The sequence below is a fragment of the Lonchura striata genome, chromosome 9, assembly GCF_046129695.1.
Source record: "Lonchura striata isolate bLonStr1 chromosome 9, bLonStr1.mat, whole genome shotgun sequence".
Lineage (NCBI taxonomy): Eukaryota > Metazoa > Chordata > Aves > Passeriformes > Estrildidae > Lonchura > Lonchura striata.
In genome coordinates, this window is record NC_134611.1 from 22,674,774 (window position 1) to 22,690,305 (window position 15,532).

General features: G+C 38.1%; 1 protein-coding gene across 1 annotated transcript; it reads right to left on the bottom strand.

Annotated features, from left to right (window-relative positions):
• Positions 1 to 802: 802 nt before the first annotated feature.
• FRRS1 (ferric chelate reductase 1) lies at positions 803 to 10,617 on the bottom strand. The gene is made up of 15 exons (XM_077785242.1): positions 10,428 to 10,617; positions 10,067 to 10,203; positions 9,598 to 9,692; positions 8,766 to 8,916; positions 7,480 to 7,659; positions 6,516 to 6,614; positions 5,887 to 6,034; positions 5,361 to 5,477; positions 4,641 to 4,756; positions 4,287 to 4,373; positions 3,277 to 3,374; positions 3,046 to 3,104; positions 2,256 to 2,399; positions 1,132 to 1,193; positions 803 to 1,037 (listed from the first exon to the last, which is right to left on the bottom strand). The coding sequence occupies exons 1-15, from the start codon at positions 10,615 to 10,617 to the stop codon at positions 945 to 947; spliced, it is 1,776 nt and encodes a 591-aa protein (XP_077641368.1). The 3' UTR covers positions 803 to 944.
• Positions 10,618 to 15,532: the final 4,915 nt, after the last annotated feature.

Genomic DNA, 15,532 nt, shown 5'->3' on the forward strand with positions numbered 1-15,532 from the left:
CTTTACATTATCAGAAGCTGCTTTTCCTGAAGACAACCTAGCTCCCAATTTACATTTTGCCCAATAGCACAAACACAACTGCGGCATTCCAGAGCAAGTATTTTCATTTCCATTACAGTTGGCATAAATCCATCTTATTCACACAGCTAAGTAATTCAGAAGCCTCAAGCAACCAAAGACAGTAAAGCAGAAATCCATAAACACAGCTAGGTTCTTCCTGGTTTGAGTTTTAGAGAAGTTACTATAGGTTTTAGTGCATTTATATTGTAAACAAGTTTTCTTTTTATGATTTAGAAGCACCAAGAAGGATGAGACAGAGCAGTATTTTGAGTAAGGCAAGTGGTGGTTTTACTGAAGGACTGAAGTTCTTAAACACCTTATACTGTTCTTAGAGCAGACAGTGCTTTTTGCATTTTACTTTTATCTATTTAGTTCATGCATCAACCTGCATTTGTGACAATCTTCTACCAAGTTTCAAGGTTTGTTTGGTTGAGAGTTTCCTTATGCACAAAACTGTTAAGAGCAGGAAGCTGGCATATCACATATTAGAAAGTAAAATGAACAGATTAATCTGGACCAGTCATATCTTACCAGTTCCCCCAATAATACTCACAAAAGGTTTAGGGAAATGAATAAAAATAACATTTACAACACATCTTCTTAGTCTTCACCTACAAGATTCAATCGAGTTAACTCGATTTCACTCCCTACTCAGGCAAAGGTTCCCATTAAAAGTCATATCAGGAGATGGTCTTTGTAGGACTGCAGGATTTCTCTCTAGATTTGAATTCCAGATCTCCCTAACACTGAGCATGACATACATGTGCTGTTCTTGTTCAATTACATCTTCAGGACCACATTGAGAAAGAAGTTTTAATAAGAAGTATTCCTTGCAGACTTCTCAGCTGCACAGTATTTTGTCACAAAATTCTCAAATACTTGTTTCATACTTGGTTGATTGCTATCAGGAAGGTAACAAGGAATACTAAATTTCCAATGACATAGATGGTTAAAACAATCTGTTTAAACAGACGACCCTGCAAGAAAAGGGGAAGAAAAGTCATTGAACAGTCAGGTTTAAATGAAGAATCATCCCATTTCACAGTAGCTAGTTACCAAATTGTGACTCACCTCTGCTTCTGCAGATGTGAGTGACTGCAGTATCTGTACTCTGTCATCCTCTATCACTTCAACTGTTCATGGGAAGAAAAACAGAAGTCAAGTCTGCCCTTAACAAGAAGGGGGGGCTTCATTTTTATACTGCAGAAGTCTTGATCCTGTGACTAAGTCTTACACAGCATCAAATCTGAAAAGGACTTGGGAGTTTCATTTGACATTTCATGACCTGTTAATACCATGCTCACAGCACAAAATAAAAAATTATACTGGTGCTGACCTACAAAACTTCTGAACACTGAAGTCAAAAAACATGTCTTTTGCTATACTGAATAATCAAAACAGAGTTTTGAGCTAACACTTTCCTTTTATATTTTAAGATAACTGGATTTCATAAGAAGTATTTTCATTAGCCAACATGAGAACACTCATTGTCCAAACATTTCAGGTTAGTTTCCCTACTTCTAGGAAGTAATTACTGCAGTTTAATTTAAATTCACATCTTTTATAATCACTCCTTCTCCACATGCCACCTTACACAGACTCTTAATTAATCACACTTCTTCAGTTCTGCAGCTGTCTCATTTCAGCTTTAGACCCAGGTCATTCACATGTACAGTCATCTCCTCTCTGTGACACCAGCCAGTGAAGACAACAATTCCTAATGAAGTTACTATGCATCTCTTCCCTACACATACTGGAGTCAGAACTTCATATTCCTTCCCCAGTCAGTCAAAATGGCAAGCATGCAAACTTGCTTCTGCAATAACAGCAGTTTATCAACACTTAAATACAGATTAAATCTGCATTAATTAATCTGGACTTAACATACGTACCTGGGATCAAAATCATAGCAAAAAGTAAGTCTCAGAACATATTTACATATCTCAGTCTGCACATTTCAGTCCCCAATGAACTGTGGTTTGAGAAACAAGAAGCTACTATTTAAAATGGCACAAACCCCATTCTTCTAGAGAACTCTTGTCTTAAAAACTGGTTTTCTTCCATATTCATTTGTCTACAGAAGATACAACACTACTAAAGAGTTACTCCCTTTCAGCTTCCAAGTAAGAGGCCAAAGAACACCTCCTGAAGTTCCATCCACACTGGTTTCATTCTCAGTTTTGCTGCGTTTGTACCTTTACGAACGAGACAGTAGCTGTGTATTTCCAGAAGAACATCAGTACCAACATGCCAAGCTACAAAGCCAATCATTGCATAGGTGTCCCATGGGTCTGGCAGGTCAAGTGCTGGCAGATCCATTCCCAAGAACATAGTCACAACTATTCAGTAAAAACAAGATAAAAAAACCCAATAAGAATATTGTGCCTGTGTGCTTTAAACATTTCCTCAATGCTTTTGTAAAAAGATTTCCCATTAATTACCTAAAACTGCTTGAGGAACAAGGTTAAAGGAGCTCACACAGCTGAAGGCTGTTGAGGTATTTTGTGGGGGGATAGGGGGTTGTTTGAGTGGGGTTGTTTTGGGCTTTTTTGGTAGTCACCAGTCATCACAATATTAGTGCTTAAGGTTGCTGTGGAAGCTTGCCTCTATTACTAGAATTAAACCCAGCTGCTGGATCTTTAAGTGAAATTCCTGTCTCCCATTCAGTAACATTGAACTATGCTACTGTAACAACACTATTCTCATATCTTCCAAGACAAAAAAATTATGAAGATAAGGACAGGCCCTTATTACAGAAGAATTTCAGATCTGTCAGTAATTCCTTTGGATTTAAAGTCAATTTTTTTTCTCTAAGTTGTATCCAATAGCCCTTTAAAACTCACACAAAAGATGGCCAAGAAAAAGGATCTCCAGACATGCCTGGAATAGATGTACATCGAAGTTTTAAATGAACAGCTGCTCAGACAAAGGGCAAAGCTCCTTTAAATCAGTTAAATGGGAGTTACAACTATTACTTTTACTCACCAGCTAATATTCTAGCTGTTGTACCAGTACTCCAGTGAAACCAGTTAAACAGTTGCCTCCTGTAAAACAATTAAACACATTTTATTGATTACACTGTTGGGGGAAGGGGTCAGAAATCAAAGAACATTTTTGCCTACTTTCAAACTGTAAAAACTTTCCATTGTGAAAAGAATGTAAAAAGAAACAGTCACATTTAATTCCTGTGGCTGTAATTTAATGAGTCAGTTGTACCTTGGTGCATGACGAGATGGTCTGAAACCTGCCATAAGTGGTTGAAAGATTGTCAAAGCCATCACAGCACAGCCAAGATAAGGATGAAAACCTGCTTGCTAAACAGAGGACATTTTTCTTAAATATCATATCTATATAAACAGAGAGAAAAGACACCAAGAAGTTGCAAATTGTATTTGTTGTATTAGTAAGTTACAATGGAGCAGCACCAGCAGAGGCAACAGGACACAATAAGCTGCCCAGCAGCTGGATGGAGATTGTTTGCCTTGGTAGCAGACACACTGGTATGTCTGCTCAGGGCTTGTCCCACATTTTTGCTATATTGAGAAATTCCACCAGCTGAAGAGCAGACTAACATTATAGAAACCATAGTCCAAGCTCTCTAGCCTCAACCCTGTGTCTCCAGGATAGGCCTATTTTATAACTCATTCCAGTACTGATCTTCTCTTTCACCCAAAAATGTTTTATTCAATTTCCCTAGCTCATATCTGTCACCATATTCTTCCACCTTGAATTCAGACACTCTCTGGACTTTCCAACTTTTGATGTGACTTTGCATCAAACAGAATACAGGTGATAGCAACATGTATGCAATCTCTATCTAGCTATTGCTCCAAACCAAGCTTATCACTCACCTTTATGTCTAGATTGACAAAGACACTTATTCCCAGCAGGTTTACAATGCTAATGTCAGCCACCACATCCTACTCCCCTCCCAAGATAATATTCTCTAAGGAAACAATAAGACCAAAATAGTACATAAGGAAACTGTGAGCAAAGTAGTTATTTGGGAGAAAGAGGAAGGAAGGAAAACACCAAAATTTTTCAGCTGTAGTTTAAAGGAGACAGAATTCCTCTTCTGGGTTGCCAGAAATTGAAATCAGCCTATTTAAGAACAGCTTTCACAGAAAATTGGTTAGAAATAGTCACAATAGCTGGCAGTGGACTTCCTCATTCATTTAGTCCCACCTTTACCTTTCAGTTAAACAAGACTGAAAGTACACACTTACTTGGCTCCAACCTCCTCGGTACACAAAAGGCAGCACAAAAGAAATGCTTGTAAGCATGACTGTGGTCAACATAAGCATACGATGCACCTAGAAAAGTTAAGTTTGCTTTTAGAAACTCTATACTTAATACATCATTAGAAGACATTAAGTAGACCTACAGTTAAAAGATATTCTTAATCCCCACTTTAGACTTAACCTTTACCAATAAAGTAGATGAACTTCTGATTTTTAATTTATAAGATTAAAGAAAGATGTGAATCATTTTTTGTCTATTTCTTGGATCTAGTGGGTTTATAATTCTGCTTGCAATAATGCTAGAAAATACAGCTAGAGATATATGGATTTTTTTCCCACCTGAAACCACAACTCCCTTCCAAGTAGGAATGAATGAGACCAGACAGGTTTGAAGAATCGTGCAACAATAACACCAATACTAACTGTGGTAATCCAAGCAACAAACATTAGTGCTCCTGAAAATAGAAAAAACAAAGGTAAATGATAGGTAACTTAAGTGCACAACTTCCAAGACTATGTAATTGTTTAGTCAATATGCACATGGTTAGAATTTACCAAGAATTAAAAATGTATCCCCTGGATCATGCTACAGCTTTATAGCCTTTACCTTGCTAGAGAACAAAAATATCCATGCAAAAGATAGTCATACTTTTCCAACACAACACAACAGAGCAGCTCTGGCTACTGCACATTTCACACAGGCTAATACATTTTGTACATACTGGTGAGAGAAACCATTCTATCACCTACACAGACAGAGGATGAAAGATGATATTATTACAATCTGTGTGACAAAGAATGAGTGGCAGTTGAATCATGGACTTGCATTAAAGTCCAGTAGTGGGGGAGAAAAAATTCCTGGGCAAAAAATATCTTCCGACACCGTTCTTGAAACAAAAGATTAGTAACTTTGCTCTGCCACCAGAATATCAGATCTTGCTAGCCAACAGAATATACAACGCAAACGCCAGAAAGACAAGAGTGAATACCAACTCTGCAATAACCCTCCAGTCTCAGTAACTCTAGAACTGGGAGACAAAACTAGAAACTGCAGCTTACCATGAGCCTTGATAAGCCGTGGGGCACGGGAACCGCCAATATCCAGAGGAAGGCCTGTGACATTGTACAGTCCATTGGTGACCAGGGGCTGTCGACGATGTTTGTGTACGAGTCCACCTGAGCAGTGACAGAGTGATTTATTTCTTGCTAATGAAAGCCACTGCACTTTTAAGTGTGCCCATTCTTCATTCATGATTTCAAGCCCTGTTGTGACCACTGCACATAATCATACAAGCTAATGCACAATATGATAAGAGCCTAACATCATCTAAGCCATCCTGCACACTGCATGCACAAAATGCAACTCGCCCAGCTACAGGAAATACAATACATATCTTAGCAAATTTGCAATAACTTCCATAAGCAAACCTATAATTCAGAGAAGCAGAAAAGGTGATTGAATTAAAGGCCTTAAGCTTCAAAACCTTAGTTCAGACACCAATTCTCATCTAAGCCATATCTTACAGAAGGGTTACTAACTCATTTGAAGCTGTTAAAAGAAAAACCATATGTAAGTCAAGTTTACCTTCACTAGCTTCCCCATCTGCCAGAAAGATGTAGTAACTGGTATCCAGATTAAATCTCCCTTTATAAGCAGGGAGACGAATCCTCCTTCTGAAAGAACATTGAAGAAGGCCATCTGCAAGCCTCCACGACACATCTTCAAGGGCATTCTGTAAAACAGGAGATACTAAACCAGTCTGAAAAGACTGGGTATTAAGTAATTGGCTTAAAAGACAAGAGTGTCACTGATATATAAAGAAAAAATGCAAATTATCCAGGGAAGGGGGATCCCTTCTAAATTGGCATGCAAGAGGTATGTCGTAAGTCAACATAGCAACTTAGGGTTTGAATTATCACTAATTTTTACAGCCTGTAACAATGTTTAACTCAGGACATAACAGCTGCAGTTCTAGCAAAGGGATAAAGTTTCTAAGAAAACAAAGCTCCCATCATGTAACTATCTTCACAAATCAAATTTAGACTTCCAAAGCTAACACTTACTGGGAAGTAAGAGCCCAAGCAATCTCACATTAGAGAATTATGGATCCACCTCAGTATTTACACCTGTTGTGCAAAACAAAAGTACAAAGCAGCAGCATGCATTAATTCAAAACTACATCTGTGAAAGTGTCTGAGTTGTTTAAAACATACCTCTGAATCCAAGAGAGGATGACTTCGCTCCTTCAGATGGGCAGTGCTCACGTGAACGTGGCGATCCTCATTAACACACAGATAGGCATCATCACCACCCTGCAGAGTTGAAAATAAAAGTATCTATAGCCCAATAAAAAACATTGCTGGCAGTCTCCAAAAGGTCTTTGATTTAATATAGGCAGCAAGACCTGAGAGATTTTGTAGTTATCAAGCTGTTAGTTCCCATTTTTCAAGCACATCAATATTATTACTAAGAAACCATATTAAGTCATAGAGATGACACATAGAAAGAAACACGCATTAAGATTCACACTCCACTCCCAGAGTAACAACCATATTATCAGAAGTTTCTTTAATTATTTAAAATTTATCAAATTGACCAGACAAGACAGAGATGGATGTTGGAGCTATTTAAAAATCCACTTCAGTTGTAGGATTTTTTCCTCCACAGCTGTAAAAAAAGTCTTAAGAACCAAGTGTTCCTGCACTAGGGAGATGAATGTAAACAGCATCTCCTTTGTGCAACAACAAGCAGCCCATTTGTCAACAGCATCCTCCCTTCACTTCAACATGAGTCAGAGACAAGTATCTTTCAACATTTTTAAGACTGTTTATATAAGAGTAACATTCAGGGATCAAATGCAAATAGTTTTCTAAATAACAACTCAGTTGCTGAGAGGTAAGATTTTCTGGGTGAATAAACAGAGATTGATTTAACCAGGAATTTCAGTCAGACAGGCTGAATTCTGCCATAAGATATATATAGGGAAATTCTACTGCAGTTATTCAGTCCTGAGCTAAAAAAGAATATTCACCTATAAGAAACAACCTGTGTTTTAGCCCTATGGGAGAGTCACACTTTGTATGACATCTGACAGTATTTCCATTTTCCATATGCATTTCTATTCAAACTTTACTAACATCACAAAAGCAACTACAGAAAATAAAATAAAACACTCACCATCCACTGGTCCTGGGAAAATGCAAATGCTATATATCCTTCACTTGGACCACTCATTTCAATAAAAACTGAACTCTCCTCTTGTTGGAAGGATAGAAAAAAACATGAAGCACTCCCAGGATCACAGTTTGTAGGGTTCCTAATGCAGAACTTCGTAATTCCACAACCTGATGCACTAAACTAAACAATTAAGCAAACAAAAAAATTGTGAGCAATGACAGTTTCCATTCTCTTCCTCCTTTTTACCCATAGTAGAAGAAAGCATACAAGGAACAATATCTGTGTCTACACACCAATCTCTTAATCCATGTCTACAATTACTCTAGGACTACTAAGTAAAATGATGGTGAATTCCAAGATAAATTTGAGTTGAATTTTCACTTTGAAGATATTACAATATACTAACTTCAAAAAGTCAGTAAGAACTTCAGAAAAAAACCTTCCTCTGGTCTAATATTTAGAGAGGTAGTATCAGCTGAAAGATAAGAAAGAAAATAAGGGTACTACAGCTTTTTGCTTGTTTCTTAAAGTAGAAACTCCACTAATACACATTGAGAAAATACACTGATTTTAAGTCACAGTTATCCTGGATCAAATAGCAATGCTTACTTGATCCATTCAAGATTCAATAACACAGATTAACTCAGAGGGGAAAGCTTCTGAGACTGCAGTTGCTAAATAGAAAGTTATTAGTCAAGACCAGGTTAAGTTTTTTCCCATCTCTCATGAGAAGTACACAACATTTTCTGATCATTAATTTCTAAATGTTCTGTTAATCTTCTCACCTTTGTGCAGCATTAGGAGATTTGACCCTGCAAAGTTCAGGCAACTCAGCTAAAGGTAGCTGTCATGTTCTTAGCCTTAGATATCAGTTACTCATCCATCATCTCTCCTTTTCTGTTAATAGGCTGCATCAATGTCATCTAATGAAATTCCATTCATCACAAGCATTACGGAATCACAGAATGATGTTGGAAGAGACCTCTAAGATCATCAAGTCCAATCTATGCCCTAACACCACAACTGGACTATAGCTCCAAGTGCCATGTTTTTTAAACATATCCAGAGATGGTGATTCCACCACCTCCCTAGGAAGACAATTCAAGTATTTTATTATTCTTTCGGTGAATTTTTTTTTCCTAATATCCAACCTAAACCTTCCCTGACATAGCTTGAAACTGTGTCCTCTTTTTCTGTCAGTTGCTGCCCAGTGGAAGAGATCAACCCCCACCTGTCTACAACCTCCCTTCATTAAACATAGCCTGATTAGATTTATCATTACTTACTGGTTTTGATATGTAGGAAACTGGGTGTGAAGTTGACATAGCCTCTGATGTTGCATGCAAAGATGGTGTTGGGGACAGCACATCAGGCTGAGAAACAATGGGACCCGGAATTTTTACCCAGAAAATCCTGTATTTCTTCACAACTGTGGCTCTTAAAAAACACAACACACACAGTCATTGCTGTATATATTTATAGCTGACTGCTGCTTTAAAAATCAAAAAAAAAAAAAAAAAAAAAGGAAAATAATCAATAGTTCACAGAAATTATTTGTAAAACCCTCATCTCTATTGAGACCTCTACCATTTTAGGGATTGAAGTAGGAAAGTATCTGAAATCTTAGAAAAAGAATTTTAAAACATAATACTACATGCTGCAGTGAATATAAGAAACATTAATGCTTATGGCACAGATTAGAACTTCAGAGAAGAGTTGCAATGCTTTTATCCTGTAGTTCACAAAAAGTAGTATATAGAGTATAGTTAGGTACAGCAAAGAGAAAGATCCCTGACAATGTATATCGCAGGTATGAGAAGTGAGAAGGTAGCTAGAAAGACTAAAGAAACCAATTTTCAAATCCCCTTATACTCTTCCTGGGAGGAAAAAAAAAAAAAAAAAAAAATTAAAAAAATAAAAAAAAAAAAAAGATCACCTTCAAGCTCTTCCTGAAAAAGTGTTTGCATTAAGACAGACTGCAGCAAGTAAGAGGTATTGCTTTTCAGGCCATTGGACCCAAGGACTTTTCAGTTGCTGGACAATATTTGACACAGAAAATGGTACCAGTTTACTTTGTCTGCATTCTAATAAATTAGAATCTATACTAGGTTTACTTACAGAAACTGTACATGCTTTGGAGCATTTTCAGGAGCAATCCAATAAACTTTTATGTCTTTCTTTCTTGATTTACTTGTGTGACTGACAGCTGAATTCTGAAAATACACACATATCAAGAGTTAGACAGTGGATACTCATTTTGTTACCTAAGACAGTCAGCAGAGGCTGCAGCTAAAACCTACAGAGACACTGCACTACCCCAGTGCAACTGGCTTTTCCCCAGTCAGTCATGATCAGCTCAGGTGAGATGTAGCATAGCAACTTACTCATACTAACAAACTTCAAGACTAAAAGGAATAGCTTTCAATCCAGAAGACCCCAGCAACGAGCTAGAGGTCCCTGCAGCATTTATACAGAAATAGTGAGATTTTCTTAGTAAGGAAATGCTCCCCTTTTTGACAAGAGGATAAAGAGACAGTACAAGCCCCTCAGTGCCCACTGAGTAATTGTAAGGCACTGGACTCTCTACCTTGGTACGACCACACGTCAGCAGCTGAGAATGTCTCCTGTCAGCTAATACAAAAGAACCAACTGCAGGGCCATCCAGGCGTTCTGCATCCCGGGCTTGTATGAAAAATCCTTCAAAATCTGGTCCAGACAGATGAACTAAAGCAAGAAGAAGAATAAGGAAATTTAACTCTACTCCAGAAGAAGAAGGAAGTATTTCAACAATGACTACCAGATGCTCATTTTACAAGTACTGAACAATGGTTAATAGATTACCTCAACAAGATTCAGCTGCTTAGATAAATCCAGTATAGAAAACTGAGGAAAGACATACTGTAATAAAAACAATAAATTAAACTCTTCAGCTGTAACTGACATAATACCTTCTATGTTGTCCCCTGGTTTAAATTCAGTCCCATTCACTGTAATGGCATGCTCAGGTGACAGCTGAGGAGAGCCACCATGACAGGGTACCATGCTGGTACAGGCTTCTCTTACTTTCCCATTTGGATAGCCAACCACAGATGCATAGAGGCAAACAAATATCCAAACAGCAACACCAGGCAGCTCCATCTGTAAAAAATGAAATTTACAGGCAATTAAACATAATAAATATTTACATTACAGGTCACCACGCCTCTTCAGAAATCAGTTGAATGGTAGAATACAAAACTATGTTTAAAAAAAGCATTCATGAGAAGACACCACTCCCAGCTTCTGAATAACTTCTGCTTCTGATAACTGCCAGACATTGTTAGAATGTTCAGATATTGTATTTCAAGCCATCTACAGGCTGTCAATGGATTCCTCCATGGAGTGAGTGGATAGAAATCATCCATCCACTCACTAGATGGATGATTTGCCTCCATGCATTTTGACAGCCCTTTTTTTAAAGTGTCTTTTACCAATCCCTCTCCTGTTATCAAAAAAAAAAAAATCAAGTTCCTTAAACATCTTTATATGCTTCACAGCTACATAAAAGTCAACAGTATTGAAGAACTATACAGCTAGTATTAAGCCCATTTTCATTAATCATAGATTTTGCATCATTATAGACTGCCTTTTGTTTCCACAACACGTGTCTATTTCCTCACTTATGACACATAATTCCCTAGTAAAAAGTTCTTCTTTCTGCAGGGAAACTAAAATTGCCAACCATCAGAAATAATTATACATGCAAGAGTGAGAATTTGGTATGAAGATGTAGACAAAGAAATATGCATGTTTGTTGCAGACAAGCACAAGACTTCTCCTTTGAGCCCTTCCTTTTGGATATTGGATCTCTAGACAATTAGTCAAACAATGGATTTGGCTTGTCACACTCTTGTCAAGGGATCAGCATGCATGAAAGACAAGAGATAGTAGGACTCCAGATCCTAAAACAGTTATATGAACCCATAACCCAGCTTTCATCACACAGTGTTTTACCCCACCACAATACTGTTTTCATAAAATCTGTGGCAATTGTTTTGCTGCTCCAGTAGCATGCAGGGCTTACAGCTGTACTGTGGTTTCCAGAACACCTTAGCCAACAAATTAAGGCGTTTCCACAGCCAAAAGGCCAGAAGAACAGAGATAAAGTTTCTCTCAGTCCTCAGGCACAAGAAGTGAGTTATCAGCTCTAGTGGAACACAGACCAGGCAAGTTGATCTGCCTTCTGGAAGAGCCATGCCCATTTTGCAGCAAGTGATAACAAGTAACAGGTTTTGAAGCTCCCTGACAGCATGGATGGACATGAAGATAAGAAATACACAGAGCCATTTCAGACTGAACTCTTGATACCTAAAAAGCAGTCAAAGGAAGACAAGGCACATCATTATATTACACAACAGGAGTCATCAACATGAAATCTTCCAAAGTTCTCATACATGGAAACCCAGAATTTCCAAGGCCATGCTATATTTGTACTTCAACATATGGGCTCCCCAGCATCTTTACCCCACTAAATAGAAGAAAATCAGAGGTAAGAGTGAGTTAAACAGTTAGGTTTCAAGAACCAGAAAATTCTAGTCTCTCTCAACACTCAACTCTTCCCAAATATTCAAGATAACATTATGATCATATCTTTTAGTTCAAGTATTTCCTTCTAGTTCAAACACTTGTCCAAACTGTCAGAAGTTTACATCTAATTCATTTTTTATATGCAAGCTAAAGACGCCTATAGAAAGATAAAGACTAATGTTCAGTACAACTATATGTACCAGAGAAAATTTCAAAACAAGAAGAGATAAGGCTGCATATCACAGAGACAAAAAATGTAAGTTAGTATTCTGCTTTAAGTAGCATAGGATGTGGTACGGATGCAAAGGAAACAAGAAATATTCTTGTCAGATTAAACTGACTCAAAAGCTGGCAGAAGAAAAAGATTAAGTAGAGATTAATAGAATAAAAAAAAAAAAAAAACACACCAAAATCTGAAAAATATTTGGATAAACAGAGAGCAGTAAGTTACTTCTTCCTGTGTTGAAAACAACTCCTACACTACCTGCAGGTAGCCCAATAGTTCATGAACACAATGCTCACACTCGACTCAGGATCTCTTCAAAGAACTTATCTTCTTTCAGCTGTTAAACTTCATCAGCTGCATAATGTGAAATCTAAAACTAACTTCAGAGAGGAAGAAGAGATGAGACCACAGGCAAGGCAAACATACTGCCAGCTCAAAGGTACAAAACTACCATTGCCAGAAATGTCTCCTGAGCACTATCAGACAGGAGAATGAACAAAAAAGGAAAGAACCACCTGAAGGAGAATAAGCAATATTAATATAAGGATTTATGACACATTGCTTTAGAAATAAACCCCTACAAAGGGAAAGAAGACAGTCTTGCTGTCCAAGAGATCCCTCTCAATTAATAAAAAGAGCTTGGGTTGGCCTCTTCTGTTTAGTTAAAGGTGGTCATGTCATGACAGCTGGATTGAGCAAGGACAGAAAACATATTCATAATAATTCATTACTTTTAAAATATAAACATACACACCCCCATGTGCACAAAAATACACACCTCAGCATTGTGTTCTTTCTAGGAAAGAGAATTTCAAAGGCATATATGTTTCAAAGTTATGTTTTGTAACAGTTTGAGTGTAGGTACTTACCTTACAGCCAGTCCTTCTGTTACAGTGACGAATCCTGAGTAAAACTGCCATTGGCTCTCTACTTGTAGTAAAACAATTTATATGATTTTGTAATATCTTCTATTTGGTTTGGATCTAACTGTATTAACCTTTACTGTATTCATGAAGCTTGTCTGAAAAAGAAACAGTACACACACAAAATAAGTACGGTTTATGAGAGCATCTTTACTTCAGGCACATATTTTATAAGCTTCCCCACAATTCAGCTGAAATGCATGAAGCTGTAATGAAACACTAACCCTGCAGCTTCCTTTGCTTCGTCAGATACTTCCCCAGATGCCAAAGAGTTTCAAACTAAGTAATTACTTAATTATCTTCTATTGCAGTTAAGGGCAGGCAGACAGAGGGAACCTACAACCAACTTTTGATACCTTCTTCCTCCAATAATTAGTTGACATAAATTTGCAGCATGATTTTAAAGCTCATTATACATTTACTCCCTATCAAAGAGATGCTTTCTTTTTGAAGAAGAATAAACAATTTTGAACAATATGGCAGCTTTCTCTTTTTTCCACATATCTCACCAAGAATGAACAGGAGGCAAGGATTTCACCCTGTTCACTTGTTTGTTTTAATTATTTTACTTGAGCAGACGCTCTGCATAGAATCTTCATAACTCAACCTTGCAAACTTCTATCTATATGAAGAGCCCAAAGTTGGAGACTAACCTAAAGAGATGCAGTTTGTTATCCCAACAAGTAACTTTAACTATAGCATGAACACATTTACTGTCATAGTTTCATAGAGCCATCTCCTATGCACGTTAACAAAGAAACAAAATGAGAAACTAATATTCACACAACAAGAAGCAAAAAAGATACCAGAGGAACGTGGGTGGCATGGCTTCCAGACAAATAAGCTATAGCTTACCTTGACTCATTAAGGCAGACAGATTTAGAAGTTTTCTCTAAAGCAATTCAGAAATCTTGCATGAAAGGCAGCACCTACACGGTGCTCTAAAGACGCCACCAGATTTTAATTTGTTTCATACCTGCTGCAGATGTCCTGTTAAGCAAATACACTTTCCAAAAAACTTGCAGTACCCACTTGGAGCACTCACTGGCATCAGTTTAACCAAAGCACTACTACGAAGGCCACAGCAGTTCCTCAGCCCTACGCCGCCTCATTCTCCTGCCCAGCACTACTACGGCGGAAAAGGGCGAGGGGGGAGCGCAGCAGGCTAAGGAGCCCCTTGGTCAGCTCCAGCCTGTCCGCGGCCGCGGCGCTTTTCTGGCTGCGGGGCGGGCGGCGCGGGGCCCGCGGGGCGCGGCCCGGGCGGGGCGGAGCCGCGGAGCGCTGCAGCCGCTCCGTGTGCCCGCCGGGAACCTGCCGGGACGTCCTGGTTAGCAGCTAGAGTTTTACTGAGAGATTGGCCTTGCCAAAGCTTACAGAGCTCATTAGCGGTGCTATTCGTGGGCCGAAAGGTGGTCGCATATACAGGCTTGCAAAGTCAGGCCTTTCTTATCAAGAAAGCAAATAAATACTGGCTGTAACTGGGGCTTTGCTGGTAGAAACTGCAGTTGCTTACACAGGCTTCTCTAACTTCTGTATTGTTTAAATCCAAGTTCTCAATTGCTCAGGAAGTGACACAAAAGGACAATTACTTAGAAATCCAACGGGAATTTTGCCTTCCCACAGTGTTTGTGTTAAAAACCACCTTTAGTGGAGAGCTATTGTGATTCAGTTGCTTACTAGTAGTTCTGAGCAGTTCTAGAGATCTTAGTACTATTAATTTGGTAATATTTTCTTAGAAAGAATATCTACTAAAATAGACTAGGAAATGTTTTGTTAGTATTCACTCTTTTCTCAGTTTCTATAAAGGCAGCATTAACCTTTAGAGGTACCCTGTGGTAACATATCAAAAAATACATTTAACGTGAAAAACAGTAAGGGATTACCTTGCCCAATCAGAAAAATTTGACTGTTACTTGTATTGTCTTGCTCGTGGTAGTTACTGGGATGCTGAGATCTCACTCAGTGTTCAGCAACTGAAGAAACAATGCATAAGCAATAGCTTGAAGTGAAATATGGCTATTTCCCCCTAGCTGGGGGGGAAAAAAAATTCTGTTAACAGCTACATTCATAAAGTTCCCGTATATGAAAGAGTTTGATAAGACTGCAGGCCTAACTGCATACATGCTTCATTATGTGACTGTGTGTTTTTACCTAATACAGATACATTATTAGTAAGACAGAGATGGATGAAAATGCAAGCTACAATTCTGTTGGAAATGGTAATCAGAGTTTAAGAAGGAAAAAATAATTTTTCTGTGAAAAGTAAAGAGGGCAAGGGAGGGAATACTGTTTTGCTTATCATTGTATAGCTTCTCTTATTTCAAAAGATGTTAGCTAT